The sequence below is a fragment of the Centroberyx gerrardi genome, chromosome 5, assembly GCF_048128805.1.
Source record: "Centroberyx gerrardi isolate f3 chromosome 5, fCenGer3.hap1.cur.20231027, whole genome shotgun sequence".
NCBI classification, from domain to species: domain Eukaryota; kingdom Metazoa; phylum Chordata; class Actinopteri; order Beryciformes; family Berycidae; genus Centroberyx; species Centroberyx gerrardi.
The window spans coordinates 13,584,541-13,608,143 of NC_136001.1; the positions used below are offsets into that span (position 1 = coordinate 13,584,541).

The following is a 23,603-nucleotide window of genomic DNA, read 5'->3' on the forward strand; positions in this document are numbered from 1 at the left end:
ATGGTAAAACCCTAACCTCCCCCTGCTGGGTTCTGCAGTGTTGATACTTTGAACTCTGAAAACAGTCTCACAGCTAAAAAAAAAATGTTCTCATCTATGATTTGAGAGAGAGCAAATCCTGCCTTGAGACATACTGTATTTAAATGGTAATGTTGCTGCCTATAGTGGGCCAGCAGTATCCTCCTGCAAGATTTACTCCCAAGGTTTTCTGCTTGTTAAGGAAATGGTGATTCTTTCCTGTTTCTCATATCATGACCAGAGCTTTCATGCTGAAGTTTGAAAACTCAAGAACTCTCACAAAAACCGAACATGTGAACAGAAGTGTATTTTTTGAAGTAGAAAGTTGAGTTCAAAGTCTGACACTGGGAGTTTTTTTTCAGAGAGAGAAAGAGGTGGTTCTCTGTCCTTAAGGAGTACACAGTGCTGACTCTGATGATCTCAATCGAGTGCCACAGGGTGAGAAGAGGAGGCAGAGGAGGAGATGGAGGAGGAGGAGGACAGAGGGGAGATTAAAGGTCTCTGTAGACGAGCTGTGCTAGGACCCCTCCTCCTCAGGGTTTCCTGGAGCATAGTAGCCCGCCAGCTGCCTGAAACGTGGTCCCCAGTCGCTGAGGTAGGAGAAATCCTGCTCGGATGTGGTGGACAGCGTGTGGATGGAGCTGAGCGAAAGCGCTGGTGAACTGGTGCCCTCAAAGGCGTACGTCTGGAAGGAGTCATAGGGCGGCACCGACAGGTCCGCGTCGGCCTGCTCCACCTTCTTACGGATGTAGCCTTTGAATAGGGAGAAGTCTGCTGCTGCCCCGCCTCCCTCCGCACCACCCACCCGGCTAGCCTGTATCCACTGGGGCAGTGAGCGGATCTCCGGGCCAGAGTCGGAGCTCTTGGCCTCGGGGAAGTCATAGAGGTTCCTCAGGGCGCTCATGTCGTACGCCTGAGTGTCCTGCTCCCCTCCGCCCTCGTCGTTGTACTTGATGACGTTGTCCCTCATGTCCTCCTCATCCTCCGCCATCCTCTGGCCCTTCCTGTGGCGTTTGAGGGTCAGGATCAGCAGAACGAGGACTGATGGAGAGACAGAAAGAGAGAGAGAGACGAATAAGATCATTGCACACAGGTGTCAAACGTGGATAGGTTGATGTAAAGAGTTTACAAAGAAAACCTTGATACTCTTAGTGCTTATGTTGGGGGAAAAAAGAAGAAAAAATCCAAGGCACTCTCCTCTGTATAAAGTTAAAAAGCCTTTATTATCCTTGGCTATTTCATGTTAAAATGTTAGAAAACGCACCAGCGCATTGCGGCCCCACCCGGTTTTCTTCAGGGTGCAGACAACAATGAAACATACCAACATGAGCAACACTCCTAAGTGCTTGTTGGGACCAACATGTTGCACATACATGTATGTACAGCATAGGACAAAGACCACTAGATGAATTCATCAAAGTTGTCGAATCAGATCAGTGTGAGCAGTGGGACAGACAGGTTCCCAGCTAAGGGATTTCAAAAACTGTCATGAAGTGTTTTGAAATCCTTGACTTTAACGAGGTCTGGAGCTACATCGTGGATATGGATTAAGAGTTGTCAGGCTGAAAGTTTAAAGAGCTTGCATGCAAGAAAGGAATTCCACTACACCGTGCTAAAAGTAACGGAAATAATGACATACCTAAACCTGATTTGAAACTATGGTAATTCAGGGCCTTCCATAAAGACTTGTTCAAGAGTTTGTTGGAATGTGCAAATTCTATTGATGCACATACTGTCTAAACATCTTACATTTCTGGAGGCTATAATCACATATTTTCCACAACAAAGTTTCCAACTATCCAGCTCATGTAAGTTTTGTAACTTTGATTCCACCTCTAAGGACAAAGACACAGCAGGGAAAGATAATATATTATCAAGTTTTACATTTCAAATGCATGAGCATTGATTTTCCACAATCCTGATTGCCTTGCCCAGAAATATGATTCAAACGGCTTAATGGAGTCCAATTTGTATATCAATACTTATCCAAGTCCTATGCAAGTAAAACTTTGAGGTTACATCACTACTGAACACCAGAGGCATGCAACCACCTACAATGGAGAAAGAAATGGCCAGGAAAATTAAGTCTGGATTAAAAAGGAAAAACAATTGAGATGGATCACGTAATAGACTAATGAGACGAGAGGAAAACAAAGGCTGTATGCATCTAGATAAATCAATGAGGCTTTAATCTCAGCTTAGTTATTTTAATTACTGCCTACATTTGTGATTAGACAAGTCTCACTTAGCTCAGACATCCACTCCCTGACTTCATCATTCCTCCTCAGGCTGCTCCCATTCCCTCTGAAACTTCAACAAGATCTGTCTGAGACTTGCAACCACATCAAATGTCACTTTCGGTGATGATAATAAAAACATATTACAGCCAATTATGACTGAATTATGTACACTGAGGAAAATGAGAAAGATAATACGCAATTCTGTTTACTATAGTGTGAAGGATAAACGGCAATCAAGAATCATTTTGATCAACTACTGAATAAGCAAAGAAGAAAGTGGACTGGGATAGATGTACAAAACATACATTATTTAGTTAGTAAATTGTTGCTGTCATGTGAAAACCTCATAACTCCAATTTTGGGGGTTTTCATGTTTAACTTCACCTGAAAAAAGCTGCTCTATGGGATGAGGCAATTTACAACCCTTGGGTTGATGAAACCTTTTCAAAACCAATTAAATGAACTCAACAATGCATGGTGGTCAGGCTAAAAACAAGCTAAGAACAAGGCTGTTTTTCTTAGTTGTTGAAACGCTGAGATTTTGGAGATACAAGGTTTTCACCAACAGTGATATGGTAAAAATACCAACATGTAACAAAAATAATAGCTGACTGCTATTATCATAATATTATTGTCACTTATAAGATAGAGTAAAACCTCATTTCATCATTTACAACCACAGTTTTAGAGCAGTTGGGGATTCCCTGCTCAAGAATCAAACCAGTGTCCTTCTAGCTGCACACATACTTCTCTACCCATTATACCCCATGATACTGTGTCATGACTGGTTTGAATGCTTTATGCTCTTTTGAATTATGTGATCACAGCCAGCATGGGGGTATTTCACATCTTCGCTACTCTATGATGAGTAATTGTTCATGGTTCATTGTAACCATTCTGCCTCTTCCAATTTGCAGTATCAACTGAATTGGTAGTAAGTAATAGGTGTGGTATGGTATGGTATGCTATGCATTCTTTTGCACAATTCTACAAAAATACATGTGGAGGATTATTGATTTGTGGATCTGTCTGATTAGAAATTACATTGTCCTCAGATGAAGAGATGGACAGATGAGTAAATTTGCACTGAGTTGCGAAGTGAAGTTAAAGTGTTTCAAAGTCGATCTGCTTCATGGCTACAGAATGTAATTACTGTATTTAACTGAGGAGAGGTCCAGCCTGGATATACGCACATCCTTCATTTTTACTGAGAATCCCCACTTCTGTCGTTCTCTTTTCAGCAGGGACAATGAGCAAATACAACAAAGGGAAGTCAGTGAAGGGACATTTAGATAGATCATTAACCAGTAGGCACCATGCATCTTCTGGAACAGATAGCCTGCTGCCTAAAACAAATGCCTACAAGCCCACAATACTAAAAAGACCATCTATTATCATGGGGACTGTGCTGTCTAGGATGGCACAGAATGTTTGATGTTCTAAACCCACATGAGTACACCCATACATTGTGAAAATGAAAAATGGCCAGATCCTTTAACACTCAAACTAGATGGATGGTAGTAGTTTATGTGCTGTGTACAGGAAATTCACATGTTTTAAAGCAGTAGTATGCTTAGCATGAAACAAAGCCTACATACAAATCCATTCTCTTCCAAAGTGACCTTGGATGTCAGGGTGTGACTCTAAAACACTGTTTCACCTTCGCTTTTCCTATCTTGTCCTTTCTTTTCCTATTTGTGCGCAAAGCACAAAGAGCAATAGTTACAAACATATTAATCTCTACAAATGACAGGTCCCGGTAATTGTCTTCATTTGGTGTAAAAGGCCTGAAATATAACTTGCGGAGAGAAAATGCTCTGTGTGTTGCTTGCCTGAAGAGCTGTGCTTGAGCGGAGAGAGAGCCTTGCTGATCTTCTATGGGGCTTTTGTGCAATTTCTCCGACTGATAATGTCCAATCTCTCCTCTTACATTGTTTGGTGGGCTCCATTGGGAAACCAGCATCCATAGTCATTGTGTTCATTCTTCTCCTCCATGAATGGGGTGAGTTAATTGCTACAGGGTTGAGGAAACAGTCATGGTTTGTGGTAAACTCCAGCGCACACCTCCATGCATGCAAAGCAAGCACTAAGACAATTACTTTCAATTCACACTAATGAGGAGAGTAATGGGAGGTGGAAACCTTGATGTTGTGAACTCTTTCATACATACAGATCAGCTGCTTCTTGTATACATAGTATGTTGTGTACAATTTATGATGTAGAACAGTAATCTAATCGTAGGTGGAGTAAAGTCTCTTTGGGTTACGGTTGGCATTTCATTAGGATTTTAGAATGTTGTTGTTTTGTTTTTGTTTTCTTGCTTTTAGTCTTGGAAAGTTTGTTATAAGTAATTTAATGCCATCTTGTAACCTTTTAAGCACTTTAGTTTGACTCAAAGACCATCAGATAACTTCACTTCTGACAAACGCTCCCTCACTGATACCATGCTAGTGTCACTACCTGTTACGCATATAAACACTTGAACTGTAAGCCATGGAAAACCCACTTAGCTTGGCAAGAGGCACACCCTGCAGCACCACATACAGAATCCACCTTTGTAGCAACCATATGTACCTGTGTATAGCTACATCCTACACATACAAAGCTGGTCCCCATGTGTACAGATGTTTCGATAAGCGTTCCTGACAAGACGGTTAATTTACCCTTGGGCTGCGCTGGTTGCCCCAGCCCAGGAGTTCATCACAGCAGATGGGAGGTAATTGGAACGGATGCGTGCAGATGCTGTGATGCAGTGGAATGGATTCATCACACCAGGCCTATAAATGAACTGATGGAGGGACTGTTTGTTTGTAGGGTAATTAGGCAGAAATTTGTTTTCATTTTTCTCATCATCCAACAATTGATGTAATAGGGGTGGTCCAGCCTCTGGAGAGAGAAAGAGCTGGCTGGCTGGTTAGCGAGTCGGTGTGTGTGTGTGTGTGCGTGCGTGTGTGTGTGTGTGGTGGTGGTGGTGGTGGTGGGGTGCTCCCTCATTACACACAATAAATGTACTGTATGGAGAGATAATCGATTGCTTTGCAGTTATCGGGTGAGAAGTGCTTTGTTTGTATGTGTGCGTGCGGATGTGTGCCTATGTTGCATGAACAGACATAAACCACAAACATATATGTGTACACAAGTAAAGAGGGAACAGGGAAGCATCAGGCAATGTGCACAGCGTTGCTGCCACATGCCTCGCTCCAGTCTGTTTCCTCTATTAACACCACAAGATAGCTGTTAACACACTGCTCGTCCCCCCGGTCCCAGCCCCTGCAGCCCAGAGATATTACTGTCCACATGATGACTGGCAGAACCCGGGTGCTCCTACTTAGCCTGTCCTTCAATGCTTTGACGAGGTGCTTTCCGTCCATTTTCTACCAATCAATATCAATCACTCACATCGGTATTGACTTCTTAGCACCAATTAGTGTCACTGACATCATTGGAATCAAAATGGGTCAAACATCACATCATACCACAATAGGTGAAACAAGGGACTGTTTAACATAGGCATTCTATTCTTAATATTGTACTGTCGGCTTTCCGTCAAATCACCAAGACTGCGATGAGAAAATCACACTACAGGCATTTGTACCATGCAACACATTCTTCTTTGTACACAGCATCTTGCTGGAAAGTTTAAAGGCCAGAGAAATGTCTTCAACTCAGGTTTTGCGTGGACATGTCATCTTGCCCAGAACACCAAAACCACAATACTCTGCGAACACAGTTTTTTTTATAGCCAGCGGTTGCCTTCCTCACATTTGTACAGTATTTTTGTTGAGGCTTTTAAAATCGAGATGAATAAATGATGCTCTGCTTTTGGAGTTCACCCCAGTATATGTTTTGGTTAATGGAGACACAGCTTTAACGACCCTCATTATAAAAGCTCTTAAAAGAAATAGATAGCAATGTTATTCAAAGTGAAAGCCGCCTGGTGTCAGATCATCCATCATTCACTGCCTGAACAATGCGAAACGTGTAAGAGACGTGAGCGGGGGAGACAAAACATCGTGACAGCGTTGTCGTTTCTTTCCATCACTGAGGAGTGGGATGCTAAGACGTACAGCGTGGGGAGAGCGAGAAGCCAACTCATAAAACTTTCAGAGATGACAATACCAACCCTCTTTGGTCTACTATTCCTCTGGGATGGTGTGCGTGTGCATGCGTGTGTATGTTTGGGTGTGCATGTGTGTAAGTGTATGTGCATGCGAGTGTATGTGTGCGTGTTTAAGTATCAGAGAATATCTGGAAAGCCTTGTCTATTTAAAGCCTGCTGTTCCAGAGGGATACAAGTGCTGAGGCAGCTCTTTTCCCTGTTTGCTCCCCCCCCCCCCCCCCCAACTTCTCTCCCATTCATTCCATCTCCTTCAGTGTTCCATGGAGCAAAGTGGCTTGATATCATTCATAAACCCAACCATCATCTGTACCTCTGCTTGAACAAAAGCTTTCTCCTCATAAAAGCAACAACAAAGTGTCCAGCAGGAAAGTCACTCACGAAGGCAAGATGAAATATTGATCTCCTTTTTATGTCATTCGTCCTTGTTTTTCTGCCACTGCACATGTGATTTCAATCTTGAAATATAGATAACTTCCAAAAGTGGTTAGTCCATTAAAGGAAACATGCTTGGTTGCATGATTTGCTGAGCGGAAGAGATGGAGTCATGTGTTTTGATGCAGCTTACAGTCTACACGTGCTGTAGTATATTGCCTTGGCTTTTCAGTGCTACAGTCCCCTGCTGAACGTGATGCTCTTGATGTTGCTGTTGTAGTGATTGAACTTGGCAATGACCCTAAAAAAGGCAAATGACTCATATATTTGTCTGTCTGTCCATCCATCCAAACACTTACCTATGAGGATGAGCATGCAGACCAGTAGTGCTATAAGTGCCCCGGGGCTGAGAGCAGCACTCATCACATAGGCTGTAGCGTTGCAGGATTGGATGGCTCCCTCTGTGTCGCAAAAGAAAAACAAGCATTCACTGTAGAGATTCAGCAACAGTTATGGAGTGATTCCATGGTCAAGCATTAAGCATGGCTCTGTTTATTTTTAACATTTATATATGATATTTTTTCCCCAGCTGAAATCTCTGTTAAGGGGACCATTTGTCTGCAAAATCTTGCGATAAAAAAATAAGCTGATAAGGAAAGCGGACAAACAATGGCACGCAGACGCCCTTTATACTGCTACTGCTGCTGCTTCTGATGATGAAGACAATGATGATAATCGTGATAATAATGATGTTAGTAATGACATAGCTCTTTGCTCTCACCTGTGTCGCAGCCACAGACGTGGATGGTCAGGGTGCCTGTGGAGCTGAGGGAGGGAGGCCCACTGTCAACCACCAGGATAGGCAGGAAGTAGACATTCTGCTCGTGGCGGTTAAAACCTGACCGCTGGGTCCGGATACCAGCTGTGTTGTCTGGGTGGGTAGGTGGCGAGGTGTGGGGGTCAGAGAGAGAGAGAGAGAGACAGAGAATGAGAATGAGAGAGAATGAGAGATGAAGCAATAGAGGATTTTAAGAACAAAACCTCTTTCTCTCCTCACAGACCTAGTTTCTATAAAGTGGCACTACTGATGAAACTCAGTCCAATGAGTGCTGGTTATTACCCTCCTCTGTTCTCCTCATTTGAACTCAGAGTGTGTTGATGAAGTGTTGACCATGTAGCCCTAGTTTGGCAGTACTAGAATGTCAGAAGAAATCACGTTGTCAACAACTGGATACTTGACAAGGTGAGAAAATGCTTTCCATTTGATTAAACTATAATAATGAAAGTAAGTCTTCAAGTAATGATCAGTGCTCGAGTGACAAACAAGGAGCCAGGCAGAAAAATGCCATCCTCAGTATACATAGTCTGAATAAATCATCTACCATAATGCACAATTCAAGGACTCTGGAACAAGGGTGTCAGAATTGTCAAGTTAAACTTGGGGTTGAATAAATCCAACAGCAAAGTGAATTGCCTGCGCCCCATTAACATTTATCATGTTTTTTTTAGGCAAATAAAACCAGGGGAGAAAATGAGTGAGAGAGCCACTGTTTGAAATTAAACTCCACCGGTGTATGTATGCGCTCTCTATGGGAGACAGAGACAAATGTAACACAGCATACGGGAGGAGGCTTTGACAAATATAGTTGGAGTAGCATAGACTTGCATGTAGGATACCAAGCAATCCATCTCCCAGAACATATATCACCGTCATCCATGTCACCCTAGTGCTTCTCTGGCACATGTAGCACAATCTCCGTATTACCATTTATGTACGGGAACGTTACGCCCCTGAGTTTGTCCTTTTGACTTTTACACAGTATCCACTTCCATGCCTGTCTGCTTCAGAAAAAGATTCCCTCCAAGTCATATGGATGAATACAGATTAAGACATTTTGGTGTAACTATTTTTGAGCAGACACCACTGAACTTAAAAATGCCCCCATACGCAAAGTTTTCTAAGAACAACCTCAAGACCAAGATCCCATGATGAATTAAGCACAATCAATAGTGTGACTGATGTAGCCTATGTCTTAACACTCTAAATAAACCAAATGGTGTAGTTCAAGTAATGTGCTTTAAAGGTAAAAAAAAATAAAAAAATAAAAAAAAGATCAAGAGGTCCTTTTTACACAGAGAAAAATCTGTTTTTACATATGCTTGGAATCAGACTAATTTTAAAGTATTTCAGTGGAATTTTTTTTGTTTTTTTATTTCACATGACTCACTCTTGGCTGACAAGACTCACCCACACTTCCTTTTAAGGATGAAGTGTGATGTTCTCAAGGCAATTCAATGACAATTTGTCATGTAAAAGCAAAGTTTCTCAGTAAAGGTGAGGTTTGCTTTACAGACTTACAGCAACACATTTCAAGAGTTTAGCAACATGCCGGAAAATGTCTTTTCATCATTGTGTGTCAAGGCTTGGAGAGAGAATGCAATGTGAGGCCGTGATGGAGAAAAGAAGTGACAGATTGAAAGTGACAGTTTGACAAATGTGTCCATGAAAAGAGACAGTAGAGTGGAAAAAAGTGGGGTGGGAGGATAAAAGGTCTGTGTGGGGTTCTGTTTGTCTTTCGACGAAATATATACCACTGGGTCTGCAGTAGTGTGAGTGTGCGTGCATGTGCATGTGTGTGTGTTTGCGTGTGTGTGTGCAAGTGTGTACATGTGGATGCAGAGCATGTGCATGTAAGCACACACACCCACCCTTCCACCCGCATATCTGCGCACACATACACACACACACTCACACATACACCCACACATACACACACACACACACACATGCACACACACACACACACACACACACACACACAAAGAAACAGCCTGACAGAGATGATGAGGACAGAGAGTGAGGCGTGGAGACAGGGCATCTTCTACATTGTGTGTGAGTGTGGCTGACTGATTGGGTGGTTGGATGAGTTAGCCTATGAATGAGGGCCCGTGTGTTCCGGTGGCAGAAACCCACGTGAGTGCAGCAGGAGCTGACCATCTGCGTGAGCTTGCAGTGTGTGTATGTATGCGTGTATGTGTGTGTATGTGCAGGAGAGAGAGAGAGAGAGAGAGAGAGAGAGAGAGAGAGAGAGAGAGAGAGAGAGAGAGAGAGAATCCTTTTTTCATACTTAGTTCTGCATAACTGTTTGCTTGTGTGTGTCTGTGTATATGTGTGTGTACACTGCACAGTGCCAGCGCTATCGTGTGGATGCATGCTCATGCATGTGAGTGACCTCACTGCCTCCGCACGGTGACATTTCCCTAGCTCGGGCTGCTCCCCTGACATTTTCCTGGTGTCAGATCAATCTTGATTTAGCCAGATGTCACATTCACTTAGGTACACATCTCCAAAAGAGGGATCTGCAAGTATCTAATCCTGCTTGGCTCTGTGGGGGCAACGTTTGCAAAAACACGGACAAGCATGAAAAAGTTGATATCCAAAGCAAAGCGAAATCATCACTGGGGAGCGTGGCGGTCCTTATGTTGCCTTACATAATGCAGTTACATTTAAATGGTGTCTTTATACAGCATGCTAAATTCATGATGACACTTGAGGCAATTATGCAAGTTGTTGACATTCCATTAAAATGGAATGGGGAATAGAATATGTGCTAAACAAAGTACTTAAAGAAATAGGCCTACACATATTTCAAGGCTAATGACATTCATATAAAATTCTTATTACTCTAAAAAAATAAACTCTCAGTGTGGAGTTGCCGTTCAGACAGGAGAAGGAAACACGCTTTCGGTGTATAGATAAATAAAACAAACAACAAGATAAAAATTGAACAAAACCACCTTTTAACATGTTACAGAATCTCAGACATGGGTCAAATAATAGTTGCAAATAATACTTTGTATTTATATAACCTTGCTTAAAGGGCCAGAACAGGTGAGGTTAATTCTATCAGGGTAATCTTGATAGTGTCAGGTAAATGGCCAGTCACATTCACTTTCAAATTACTCTCCTGTGCTTGTCTAAATTTTCTGGCTATGTATTTATATACTGTCCTAACTTTACCCATCCGGCACCTGAATAGGATAAATAAGCCATTAACATTAGTGCGACTATTTGGGCAACGTCTATGGAGTCCATACAACTCTTAAATGAAACCAAAATCCCTTTAAGCCAGGTCTACATTTGTAGAATGCCCTCGAGAATTTCACATAACTCTCACATTGCATCATCACATCACAGGGGGGAAATAATTGTGAGATAATATCCTTCGCCTGAACCCTTTCAATCTTTCTGATCTTCATTATGATGTTGAAGGTTTGGCAGTGAAAAACAATGGTGCCACACCTGTGCATTTCAAATGCAAATCTAGGCTCACTTCCTGCTAATATAATAATAATAATAATAATAATAATAATAATAATAATAATAATAATAATAATAATAACTTTATATAGCACCTTTAAAAACAGAGTTGGGTTTTAAGAAGTGATTTAAAAGAAGCAACTGATTCTGCTAGCCTTATCTCCTCAGGCAGGTCGTTCCAAAGCCGAAGGGCCCTGATGGAAAAGGCATGGTCACCTTTAGTTTTAAGTCTAGACTTTGGAACAGCCAGAAGGGCCCCGCCTGAGGATCTAAGGCTGCGCACTGGCTCATATGGGGTCAACATATCTGTTATGTAGCTTGGAGCCAGACCAAAACGTGCTTTAAAAGTGATCAGTAAAATCTTAAAATCCATTCTAAACTGAACAGGGAGCCAATGGAGAGAAGCCAGGATTGGGGTGATGTGATGTCGTCTGTTAGAACCAGTAAGAAGCCTAGCTGCTGCGTTCTGAACTAGTTGGAGGCGAGAGAGTGACTTTTGGTTGATGCCAGAAAGGAGGGAGTTACAGTAGTCGAGTCGTGAGAAGATTAGGGCGTGGATTACTTTTTCCAGGTCGCTGTGTGATAGTATTGGTTTGATTCTGGAGATGGTTCTCAGTTGAAGGAAGCAGGACTGGACAATTTTTTTAATTTGTGGTTCGAAGTTTAGGTCAGAGTCAAATAGTACTCCCAAGTTTCTGGCAACGGGCTTCACATTTGCAGACAGAGGACCAAGACCACTCTCAATATGACTGATAGAATTTGGGGGACTGAACAATATGATTTCAGATTTTGAGTTATTGAGCTGAAGAAAATTCTGTGCCATCCAACAGTTGATATCATTGAGGCAATCTACAACAGCAGCTAGGCTGTGTGAGTCACCAGGTCTCAGGGGAAGGTATATCTGTGTGTCGTCTGCGTAGCAATGAAAAGAGACATTATATAACCCTCCGGTCTTTACAGACTTCTGCTTGCACTATCAGACCACAGAAATCAAATTATGCTGGTCATCGGCTTTGTTACTTACATATTCCTCTATACCTCTATACCTATGACCCCAATCTATAGCACCGGTGACCCTTGCACTCTCACCTTTGACGTCCCAGAGAGTAAAGTGTCGATTGCTGGAGGCTTCAGGGGCCAGGGTGAAGTAGAAGCGATGTCCAGACTGGGGCTCATCTCTATCCACCACACTGATTGTGTGAATTAGCTGTGGAAAGAGAAGGAACCCAAGGAGAAAAAGGGAAAGGAACAGGAAAAGAAGAGTTAGGGCTTAAACAAAGATATGATTTCCTCTAAGATCCTTTCAGTGGCTAAATAGCAAAATAAATCCACCAAAATAAGCATTTTTTCAGGCATAGACACTTAACATATCAAATGCCTCTTTCACGTTACGGGGTGGGTGGGGGAGGTGGGGTGGGGTTGGGGGCGAGGGGGCTGGGTGGGGCCTGGGGGATGGTGGGGGCTGCTTGGATGCAACTGACTCAAACGCTTCCCATAAAACTGCAGTTTAAAAGGGCTACAGTCTCAAAGAGGAAAAGTGTCCATTGTAACTAGCTTTTCTTTCTGCATAATGTTCACAGAGCAGTGAAAAAAGGAAAAAAGTCTTTTCAACGGTAGAGTGCAAAACTATCATAAAATGCCTCACTGAAGAGCTGGGGAGAACAGAAAAGGACTGAGCTATTCTGTGAGAGCTGCCATATTTGCTTTACAGCAGAAAAGAAGACACAGTGATTGAGCAAAGGTGCAGAATTTGTATTTAAAGCAATAATGGTGATCCACATTCAAAGAGAAAACTCAACTGTGATCCAATTGGGCGAACTCTGTGTGGACACAATAAGGTGAGATAGGATTCACTGTGAGCTGAACAGACATCAAACACTTCCCAGAGATCCTTTCACCTTACCACAGGCCTCTCAGTGACAATTCATCCTCTCATCCTATTACTCTTCAGCTAGCATCAAACCACAAGCTGATAAATGACATTTTCACATCAGTTGGCTCTGTTTCCTCTGACCGCACAGAACATAAGAGTCCACATATTTATTATTATTTCGATTATTTCTTTAACCTTAATTTAACCTTACATGGGCTGCATTTTTGTGACGGCACATGGTGGATGATGGGGCATTTTTGTTGGGTACACAGGTTTTTTTCTCATCTGTTTGGTGAGATAGGCGCAGTAGGTTGTGTGTCAGTAAAAATCAAGCAGTGCAATTCAGTTTTGGTGTCAGGGATAATGTGGTTTTGCGCTTGTGTCACCTGGCACAAGGCGCAGTCATGTTCTGTGTTTTTTTCGTTGCTTTACCAAGCAATGCACGCATGAACAGATCCTATTCAAAAGCATACTCAGCTTGACTTTGATATGAATCTGTCAAGCAGGAAAAAATAAGAAACAACATTTTTCGTTCCAACAATACTCTGTGGTGTAACTGATTGTTATCCAACATAGAACTGCGAGTATGCACCATGACGCACGGAGTGGGGATTGTGGAGGCGGCTGCATCCTCTATAGATGTCAGGGACTGGCTGGTGGAGCCTCCTGTAGCCAAACTGTCCCTGAGGTTCCCCGCCAACTTCTATTTGGCTCATTAATATCATTGAACCGTTTCCTACATTGAGCAACGGCTGTGCTAGGACCAGAGCAACACGGTAACCAAAAGTGTTTTCTCCTCCCAAGCTAATTTAATTTAAGGTGCCGTATATTTGCTTGTACTGATTCTGCATCTCTTGCACAAGGACATCAGTGCTGTGTCACAGAGCGCGCTGCTTTTAAAGGGAAGGAAAAGAGGTGATTTGATTAGTCATCATTGGTCATGACCGACGGCCCCTAACGCCCCTAACACACCTACTGATAATGTATTCTTCCTAATCCCACCCTGTTTCCAACTGTGCTGCAGTTGTGCCGTGCGCCTCTGGCCACAAAGTTACCAAAAATCAGAAACCACACCCTCTGCACTTGCACCATGTTCCTTTGATTACGCTTTTTGCCGAGCGCCATTGATTCACGAAAACAGAGACCATAGCCCCACTGAGATAAAGAATCTCCTTTTCAAGGGAGCTCTCGTCCAGAGAAAAATTACATGTAAAGGAAACGTAAAAAGGCAAAATTCACTACTTAAGTGCTCAAAAGGCAGCAGCCCAATAGCAGACCGGCAGGATCATGGGCCAAGTTAGAAACAGATGAGTCCACTTTGTCGAAGACCAGGAAAAGAGACAATACATTGAGGCAGGCAATCTCCCCAAAATCCACTGCTGGCTTTTCTCATTACTGTAGAGCCTTGTCAGAGGGCTCACAGAATTCATTTTGGTTTTGGAAGTCAGCAAAATACTAATGAGATTTTTTAACTGAATCTCCCAAGCAATGTTCTTTTTCCTGTTGTTAAGGTAGACAAGTTTTATCTTGCAGAAAGTCTGACAGAATTTTCGGGATACCTCTCTCTCTCTCTGCTAAACACACACACACACACACACACACACACACACACACACACGCACACACCCACACACACACACACACACACACACACACACAGGAGGCACTGTTAGAAATCTGTAGAAACACACATGACAAACAACATCCAGAACTACTATTAACTGAGGCCCTTCTCAAGATGATTAAAGCTGGATGTTCGATGGACGTAATTTCCTTTGTCTGGTCTCACAAAAGCTCGGTATCAGATAAGAACTAAGGAAATATATCAAACTATTACTGGGCTGTTACAGTAGCTGTCTCCTCTTTAAGGGGCATGGCCTTTTTGAAATGCTAAACATAGCTTTGTTTACTAGAGTGATCCCTTCCCTCTGTCTATCTTTTCTCCTCCACCTCTCTGCCTCTTCTGCCTGCTCTCTCTATCCGTCACTGTGAGCCCCTCTTCCCGCCTTCCTTTGTCCTTTGCATTTATCTCCTCTAGAGTATCTCACTCTTTCATACCTTACCTTTCCAGAAAAATCTGTCCCTCATTCATCACTCGGCTGCAAATTGATTATTCAAACAATACATACGCATGGAATACTGTAGATATACAGCACACCTTTCTCGTACATAAAAATATCTGCTTTATGGTGTGAATTTAAGCTCATGTTGCCTGTCTGTGCTAGACAGCCTCATTCATTTACAGCATTGCACACAAATCTGAATTATGAGCATAAGGGGAGGCTATGCATTACTGTGACTAAGCTACTGTTGAGCGCACTTCTGGGCCACAATTGTACCTTCAGCATAAACAGCTCCTCAGCACTGACGTAACCATCACAGACACAGAACAGGCTTAGTCATACCCACTGCTCAGTGTGGCTGTTTGGGCCTATGTGACCTGCTGTGTAATTACAAAAATGCTATGGCACGATTTCAGGGTAAATTACACACCTTTTCCTTATTGCTCTGCAAAATCTGCACTTGAGAAACACGAGGAAATGAATTAGGAACTATTCCCTGTATTCCTCTGAAGGAGTTTAGAAGACAAAAAAAATGAATAACATGCCGTCTCAGTACTCAGCCATATTCTGGATTGTGTCACGCAGTAGTTTCCAAATGTTTTTGGAAGAAAAAAAAAAGGTTTTCTTTTTTCTTTTTTTTTGATACATTACATTGTGTTGACGACAGACAGTCCTTGAAGAAATACAATCACACTCTATTACTGCTGTGTTGCAAATGTGTCAAAATGGATCTTTTCATGCTTCTTTTGTATGTTAATCAGAGTCAAAGTCAAATGACTAATCATGAATGAATAAAATGAATAAAAGGGAGTGCTTGAGCTCACTCACCTCCGCTGTCTGTAGAGCCACTATATGTAGTTCTCATTTTACAGAACTGAATATACTTTTTTGTTTTGTTTGGAAAGAGAAAGATAAGGAGGGTAGAGGCTAAATAAACTGTGTAGGAGCTAACAAACTCTCACTGTATATTTATACTTCAAAGAAATATATACGTTCTTTTTAGAATTCAATTATTTGGGATTGCATCTTGGTGCTTCCTGTACATGTGTGCGTCTGCGCATGCACACACACACACACACCTATACACACACACACACACACACACACACACACACACACACACACAGACAAAGCCGCGACGAGACATATAATGATGTAAACCACCTGCGGTGCGAAAGACAACTTCTCCCCCTCCCTAGCATACCACGTATTCAGTCAATCCACAGTGATATATTAAAAATACAGCTGAGTGTGCTGTATGCCCAAACAGCCAAGGCCCGACTGTCTCTCCTCTCCACTCTTTGAACTAAGCCCTCTCCTGTTTTTTTTTCAGTCTGAAGGTAAAAGAGTAATGAGGAGAGAGGACACACTATAAACATAGCTTTATTATCAGTCGAGGGATGAATCTACTCTTTTCTTTGAAGAATTATGAACGGCAGCGAGGATGTAGCGAGCAAGTCATGATCTGCGTTCTGTGACAGTGCCCTCAGCAGGGAAGCTCTCAGGCGGCGTCTCAGGGCGAGCGCAAACCACTGAGGGAGAGAAAGAGAGTGAAGCAAGAGAGGGAAATGAGAGAGGAGTGTGTGGGAGTTTATCGAGCAGCTAGCGAAGCTCCCTCAAGCACAATCACCTAATTAGATTTCTATCTAACGGTCCCCTTGTCTGACCCCCTTAAATCTCTAGCATCTCTGGAAAGCTAGAAGGGGAGACTTTCCCAAAAGTAGCCCATCTGCGGAAGAGGTGTTTGGCGGGTCAAGGTCGTGAGAGGGTGGCTGCTTTCTCTTTCGCAGCAGAAATCAACCACTTCACGAGGGTGGCGGGGAAGTTAAAAAAACAGAACTCTTTAAAATGAGCTGAGAGAAGCTTGTCTCTAAAGCCGCAAACACTGAAAGCATCACCAATTGTTTTCAATGGTCAAATGTGCACCCAATGCGTCCAGTGGAAGGTCAAACAGCACGTCACTTTGAACTTGGTTTGACTTGGCAGCGTCAACAGAGGACCAGCAGGGATATTTCTCTGGTTCTGGAGCCGCAGTGCAAAAGAAAAAAAACATTTTTTCCAGAGGGCAATATTCTCGACTTATATTGTAATTATCTAAATAGGCATGTCTGTGTTATAATTTTTGATAAATTTCTAATTTGCAGTCATATATTACAGGGTGTTTTTGGATTTTGTTAATTAGCACCCATAGGCAGCTCATCAAGTCGCCTAGTTTGTAAAGTCTTATTGAATAAAGAGACTGTATACCAGTTTATAGAATTTATATCACAATAAAATATATTACCCATTGCGGTGCAAATGGGAGATTTGCAGTACATCAGCGTCAAACGAGGTGCGTCAAACGATATGCGTCAAAAGTCGCATCCAGCGCATTTGGCCCTTCAGATTAAGCCATAAAAATGAATGCGAACAGGATTAAATGTTGAAAAATATTGGTGGAATAATATTCAAGTCTGAGAAGACCTCAAAAATGGAAGCACTGTTGGAGTGCCTGTATTCATCTACTTGTTTGTCTGTCTGATTCAGCATTAACATTGGAGAGACAAAAGGAAAGGGCATTTTGGTGACTAGAACAGATGAGTCACTCAGTCAGTCTCCTACACAACTCATCAAATATTGTCTGGCAAAACTGTGAGTCTGTCTGGGTTTAATGCCTCGGTTGTGTTGGTTCGCTCCAGTGTGTGCCTGTGTGCGCGTGTATGTGTATGTGTATGTGTATACATGGGTTGAGTAAGTGTGTGCAAGTGTGTGTGTGTGTGTGTGTGTGTGTGTGTGTGTGCCTGTGTGTGTGTTGGGGAGGCATGCACCTGTTTGTTTGAGTGTCTGTATGTGTGTGTGTCTGTATGTGTGTACGCATGTGCATGGGGTGAGTAAATGTGTTTATGTGTGTGTGTGTTTCAGACAGGCCTAACATTTAGCCGTTTCAAATGGACTCTCCCAGGGGTTGGAGGTGGGTGGGGGGTTGGGGGGTGGGGGTGGGGGTGTCCAGGCTGAGGTGATCTGTCGCAGTGACCCACTCGGCCAGCTGTGAGACGGCACGGCAGAGCTGACAGGCCTCCGTTACCCCGGGCCATACTTAGTATTTGGCTTCCCACCCAGCCCTTTTTTCTGCACACACGGCACTATATGATATCTGTCCCTCTGCATCCAGTCAGATAAATACCACGGGGTGGGCGAGGAATGGGCTGAGAGGCTGAGATTGTGTTCACGTGTCTGTCAGAGAGGTGCAGCATGTAGGGAAAATGGGCCAATCAGGACATGGATGCAAAACGACAGAAATCAAGAAGGGATTTGAGAGACTGCAAAGCTTGTGAACTATAATGATGTACAATAGCATAACTGGGGCCATGATTTGCGTTATTTTTGACATATCCAATACACAACTAAATGGTGGCAGTTAAGCTGAATTGCATCTGAAAACCTTTAAGGCGCAATCAGGAATTTGAGCATAGCTGTCCCTATGGTGCCAGATTGCTCCGCTGCTGGTTTTGTATATGTAAATTCAATTGGAATAATACATTTTTACATTTGCATTTTATGCATTTACCTAACACTGTTATCCAGAGTGACTTACAATAAATGTAATGGCAGAATATGTTAAAATTCTTAAATGTCCAACATTTTTTCTCGAACTGACAAAAGCCTTTATATAACCACAAAGAGTGCATGACAGCTAAACATTATTTTTAAACTGTAGATGATTTCCTTACATGTGTATGGTCTGCACACACTAGAATATGAAAGCTGTGGAAAGATAATTTTCCATTAACAATTCTACTCTTCAAGATGTAGATAAACCTGTAATTAATGCACAAAAATAGATTAGGTGGGTGTTTGGCATACACCCACCTATTTGAGCATTAATGCATGGTTGTGCACATGTACTGTATGCTATCATATCCAAACTCCATTTTACCTCCTGCACTCTTTATTTTATTTCATTTTATCTCTCTATCTCTTTCTGTCTTTAAGTCACTCTGCTTTTCTTTTTTCTCCATCTCTAAACGTCGACCTGCATGAGACCCCTAAAAGGCCCCCGTAAATAAAAGGTGAGAAGCTATTTGCCACTTTGTGTCATGCCCCTGGCTTGAACTGTGTCCTCGAGCCAAAGCTGCTTAGCCTGTGTCACCCGTTTTTTATTTACTTCTCATCCCCCCCCCCCACCCCCCCCACCCCCCTCCCACCACATGCACTCTGCCTCTAAACACAAACAAAATACGTTGTGTTGCCAACTCTCAAATGGGATCAAACCCAACCGCAGTTAAAAGGCTTAGGCTAATCTGATTTTCTCTGTGGTTCCACCAAAAACTAGACCTGAGCCAGGAAGCTGACACTCCATGAGCGAGACTGGCTGATAACACACAGCACACAACAGGAGACAATGGAGCGCTCCTCATTAGCTTGGTAAACTGGGGGTTGATCTGACATATGTTAGAATTTGACAGTGATGGGTGTGTGTTTGCGTGCGTGCATGAACACATATGTATGCATGTGTGTTTGCATACATGTTTGCTTTTGTATGTCTGTGTTTGTGATGTATTTTGTGCAAAACGGAGCAAGACTGAGCTCGGTGTGAGGACAAAATTGAAACTATAACCACAGAAAAAAAACCCTATGTAGTTTTCTCTGTGTCTTGATACGCCACAGATGATATATCCACACAAAACCAGCAACACTATATCAACATCAACCTCCACAGCTGTGGGTAAGAAAAGCACTATAGAGAGCCACCACATAACAAATAAACAACACCTCAGGAGTCGCTCAGACACACACACACACACACACACACACACACACACACACACACAAAACTGTTCATTAAGGGCTACTTCAGTGGAAAACCCCCCCCAAAAAAACTTATATATGCCTTGTTGCATCACTGACAGCTTGATTGAATGATTTAGGTATAAAATAAATTAGTGTTTGCTTATAATTAGCTATAATCAAGTACTGCTATCAATCATGTGATACTGATAATCCCCAGCGGGTGGGTTTTGGCTGATTTGCAATGGCAACATGGAACAGACGACCACTCTACTGTGTGATGTTTTGAATCTTGAGCCAAGCAATTTGACAGTTGATTCATTCGAAAAATAACAGGTGTTGGGTTGGGCTCTAATTAATTCTGCCACTGTAGGGGGCCTTTAAAGAAGGTGAAACATGCTAGACATTTAACAAAGCAGTAATAGCCCTCTCTAACTTCACATTTTGTATTCATAGAGGCCAGACCAAGTGAGCAAAGTGCATGTTCTCTGGGTAGAGAAGCACATGCACAGGGCAAAATAGGGCAGCTAGCCAATGTCTGACTTCTATGCCAGGTGAAAGAAAAATGGAGGTAATTATGCCTATTTCCGAGAGCTGTTGCCCTGCCCAAGTTTCCAAATTGATTAACAGCATTCTGGGGAACTGAAACAAAATTGAAGCTCATTTTACACGCAAACATCTGCTGGCTGTTGCTTATACCTCTAGGCTCCTCCTATGGTAGTTTCATTTACTGGATAAATAAGTGCATTCTGGGAAGCAGTAGACATCAAAGCACTTCAGCATAACAGACTATAGCCCTCAGCTGCTTGATATTATGAAGTTGACCCTGGCCTTTATATTCTATGGTAAGAGGACACCTTGGAAAAGCTTGCAACAGTAGAGAGCCGTGTTTTACTTATATCTATGGATTTCATAGCAATATCTATGCTTGAATTATTATGCTGCCTATTGAAATATCTTGCTTGTTGAAATTAATGTAGCTGTGCCTAGATCATGTCATTGTGTATTGTGCATCAATTGGATGAACAGAGAATGTGCAACAATAGGTAATGAACTTCACATGCAACCAAATCAAATGATGCTTGCTAATGGAAGGGCAAATCTCTGCAATAGTTTATTTGATAGAGAATCAAAGTAGGCAATGGGCCAACTGTAAATTTAAGTAATTGGCTGTTTTATATTAGTGATCAATGTACTGTCTTGTCTGACAACACTGACTGATGAAATAGGGCTCCGTTATTACATAGTGCATTCATTTGTATTTTATAAATCAACAGGTCAATATGCACGCACAGTGAATCAGAAATTGGTTCAAAAATACTAAAAGAAAATGATAGGCCACACAGCTTTCTCACTTATGCTGCTTTGAAGTGCTCCTTTTTCTGAGTCAGGAAGTCAGAAATATGACTTGACACGTATTCAAGTGCTTTGGTTGGAAATAATGGCAAAATCGACCCCATAACAAAAGCAGCATTTTTGTGGCTGTTTTAGTTCAGGAACCAAGTGGCACAGAGCTACTTTCTGCTGCAGAGTAAGGAGAAGAAAATGTGCATCAGGCATGATAATGATGTTTTAAGCAATTTATCAGCCAAAAGTTGCATATTTGTGCAGTACTAATTATTTACAAAGAAAGCCAAATAATAACATAAAACATTACTTTTACTATCAATTGTTGACATGGCTTCAATGCTCTAACCCTAACCCTAACATCTCTGCAAGTTATACAGTATATTACTGGGAAATTTCCACTTTCCCAGTAATATTTACCACTTTGTTGGGTCATTAATGTGCGCTCGTCTTTACCATATTTCCATATATTGAAATGCAGCCGTTAGCTTGCTGGCTTGCCTGGGTAATGTTACAGGTATAGCATGTTTGCATAGTTAAAAATAATTTCAGAACACATTGTGCACAATGTGAACAACTTCCAGAATGTCAAACAGGGCTATAAATTGTGGTAAAAGTCTTTTTCCAAGCTTATGGCCAAGATAGATCATTATTAACCTGACATAAATAATTATAAACTGGACATAGATTATTTTCTACCTGTGACAGTTTGCTGCTCTGTGTTTATTACATTTGGACAATGTGTGTATAGACTGTATTTGTGCCAAAGAGAAATGCATTTAGTTCCGGCTAAAACATCAGGTTACTGCAATTTGAACTCTAGTACTAGCTTGAACGCGTGATGTGACCACATTGCACAGACAGTTTCCAAAGAACTCAATTGTCTATCAAGAGAGACCAGGGCAAAGTGACAGCAGTTCGGATTTTCTTATGAATCAAAATTTCAGAAAGTGGCACTACTGGAAAAAAGTGTGGTAAAATGTGATTAAAGAAAAACTCTGGAGTCCTACTGGTATTAAGCTGACTTCTGGCAGCAAGGCAACTTTTTTTCATATAGCACTGTTTATGCTGCTGTGTGTCATTAACTAATCTTTTATTGGTCTCTTTCTATTGGAAGAATCTATCTCACCAAGCGCCAACGCATCTATATGGCATTTATATGAGTAATTAATTAATGAATTGATTCGCTGATTCATTTTTCCCTCCGGGTTTGAATCCATCAATAGAAAGGCTCTATCCTTGCCATAAAAAAGTAGAACATACAGCTCTGAGGCACCAGGGCGGACACGGCAAATCCATGGACCCAAATTATTGTTTTTTTCCACACCTCTCATTTCATTTTTTCAAAGGTAAAGATGCAGTGACTGACAACAAACAACAACAACTACTGAAAACCAGTTGTTGTTATATTATTCTGAAAAAAACATGGAGGAGAAAATTGTTTCTCACATGCCCCCCTGCGGTTACCCCTGGGGCTGAAAATGAATGTTAGAAAGCCTCTGACCCAAGGCTAACACATTTTCATTCAATCTCAGCAGTCAACTCCAACAGAACTCCCCAGAACAACACACAAAAAGAGACTGCAAGGAATAGAGAAAAAAAAAGAAAAAAAATCACAGGTTGTATCTGAGATACAAAGAGAGCCAGAACAAATGAGAAGAGATAGATTGATATATAGATAGACAGATAGACAGACAGACAGACAGACAGATAGACAGATAGCTAGCTAGATAGATAGATAGATAGCAAAATTGATACAACTTCATATTCTCCTTTACAATATGTACCTTCAAATGACATCTCTCTCTTCCTTTGGACCATAATTACAGTGTGAAATATTTAACTGCATTTCTCTCTAATGAGAGCATTAAAGAACCTTTTCTTTTACAATGCTGGGAGCCAGCAATGATCTTTTGCTGGAAGACTAATCGTCTCTATGTGATTAGGAGTTGAAGGTTAATGTGGGCTCTTGCAGATGGAAGAGGGAGCGAGGTGGGAGTGAGCGAGATCAGACCAGACAATGTTCTAGAGAGGCGCAGGCGGGCCGTGTTGCAGAGGCACAGAGGGGCTATAAGTGGTTAAGAGTCTGTGGATCAAGGGGAGGGGAGGCCTCAGCCTCATTACACATGTAAATGCAGCTTCCAGCATGGAGGCCCACTTTAAAGCCTTGCTTTTTTAATTATTCCTTTGCTCTGCACATGATAATTGGGTCCAACTGAGCCCAGGGCCTGTTGACTGGGTAAGGAGAATAAAATACCCTAATGACTCTGTCCATTTTTAATGGTGATCAGTGGGAGGATCTGGCCTCGTATTGGATTGGAAACCACCATGGTATTGACTGTCTTGATTTTCCAGACAGCTTCCCACTGTTTGAATAGTGTTGGGTAATGGTGCACATAAAAGTCTAGAATTTAATTTTGCCCGTAGCTGTTGTTCTTTAGTTACACCAACTGTTCTCTTAGAGTTCACGACCTTGTGGTTT

General features: G+C 42.1%; 1 protein-coding gene across 2 annotated transcripts in view; it reads right to left on the minus strand.

Moving 5' to 3' along the window:
- Positions 1-535: 535 nt before the first annotated feature.
- The window catches only part of cdh22 (cadherin 22), a 74,805-nt gene continuing 51,737 nt past the window's right edge, over positions 536-23,603 (minus strand). Inside the window, exons 9-12 of one of the 2 annotated variants that reach the window (XM_071903771.2) lie at positions 12,161-12,278; positions 7,532-7,681; positions 7,110-7,211; positions 536-1,059 (exon numbers count right to left, since the gene is read on the minus strand). In XM_071903771.2, coding sequence (XP_071759872.2) covers positions 536-1,059; positions 7,110-7,211; positions 7,532-7,681; positions 12,161-12,278 — 894 coding nt within the window. The remainder of the gene's footprint in view (positions 1,060-7,109; positions 7,212-7,531; positions 7,682-12,160; positions 12,279-23,603) is intronic. The other variant, XM_078283473.1, reaches the window with a different exon arrangement.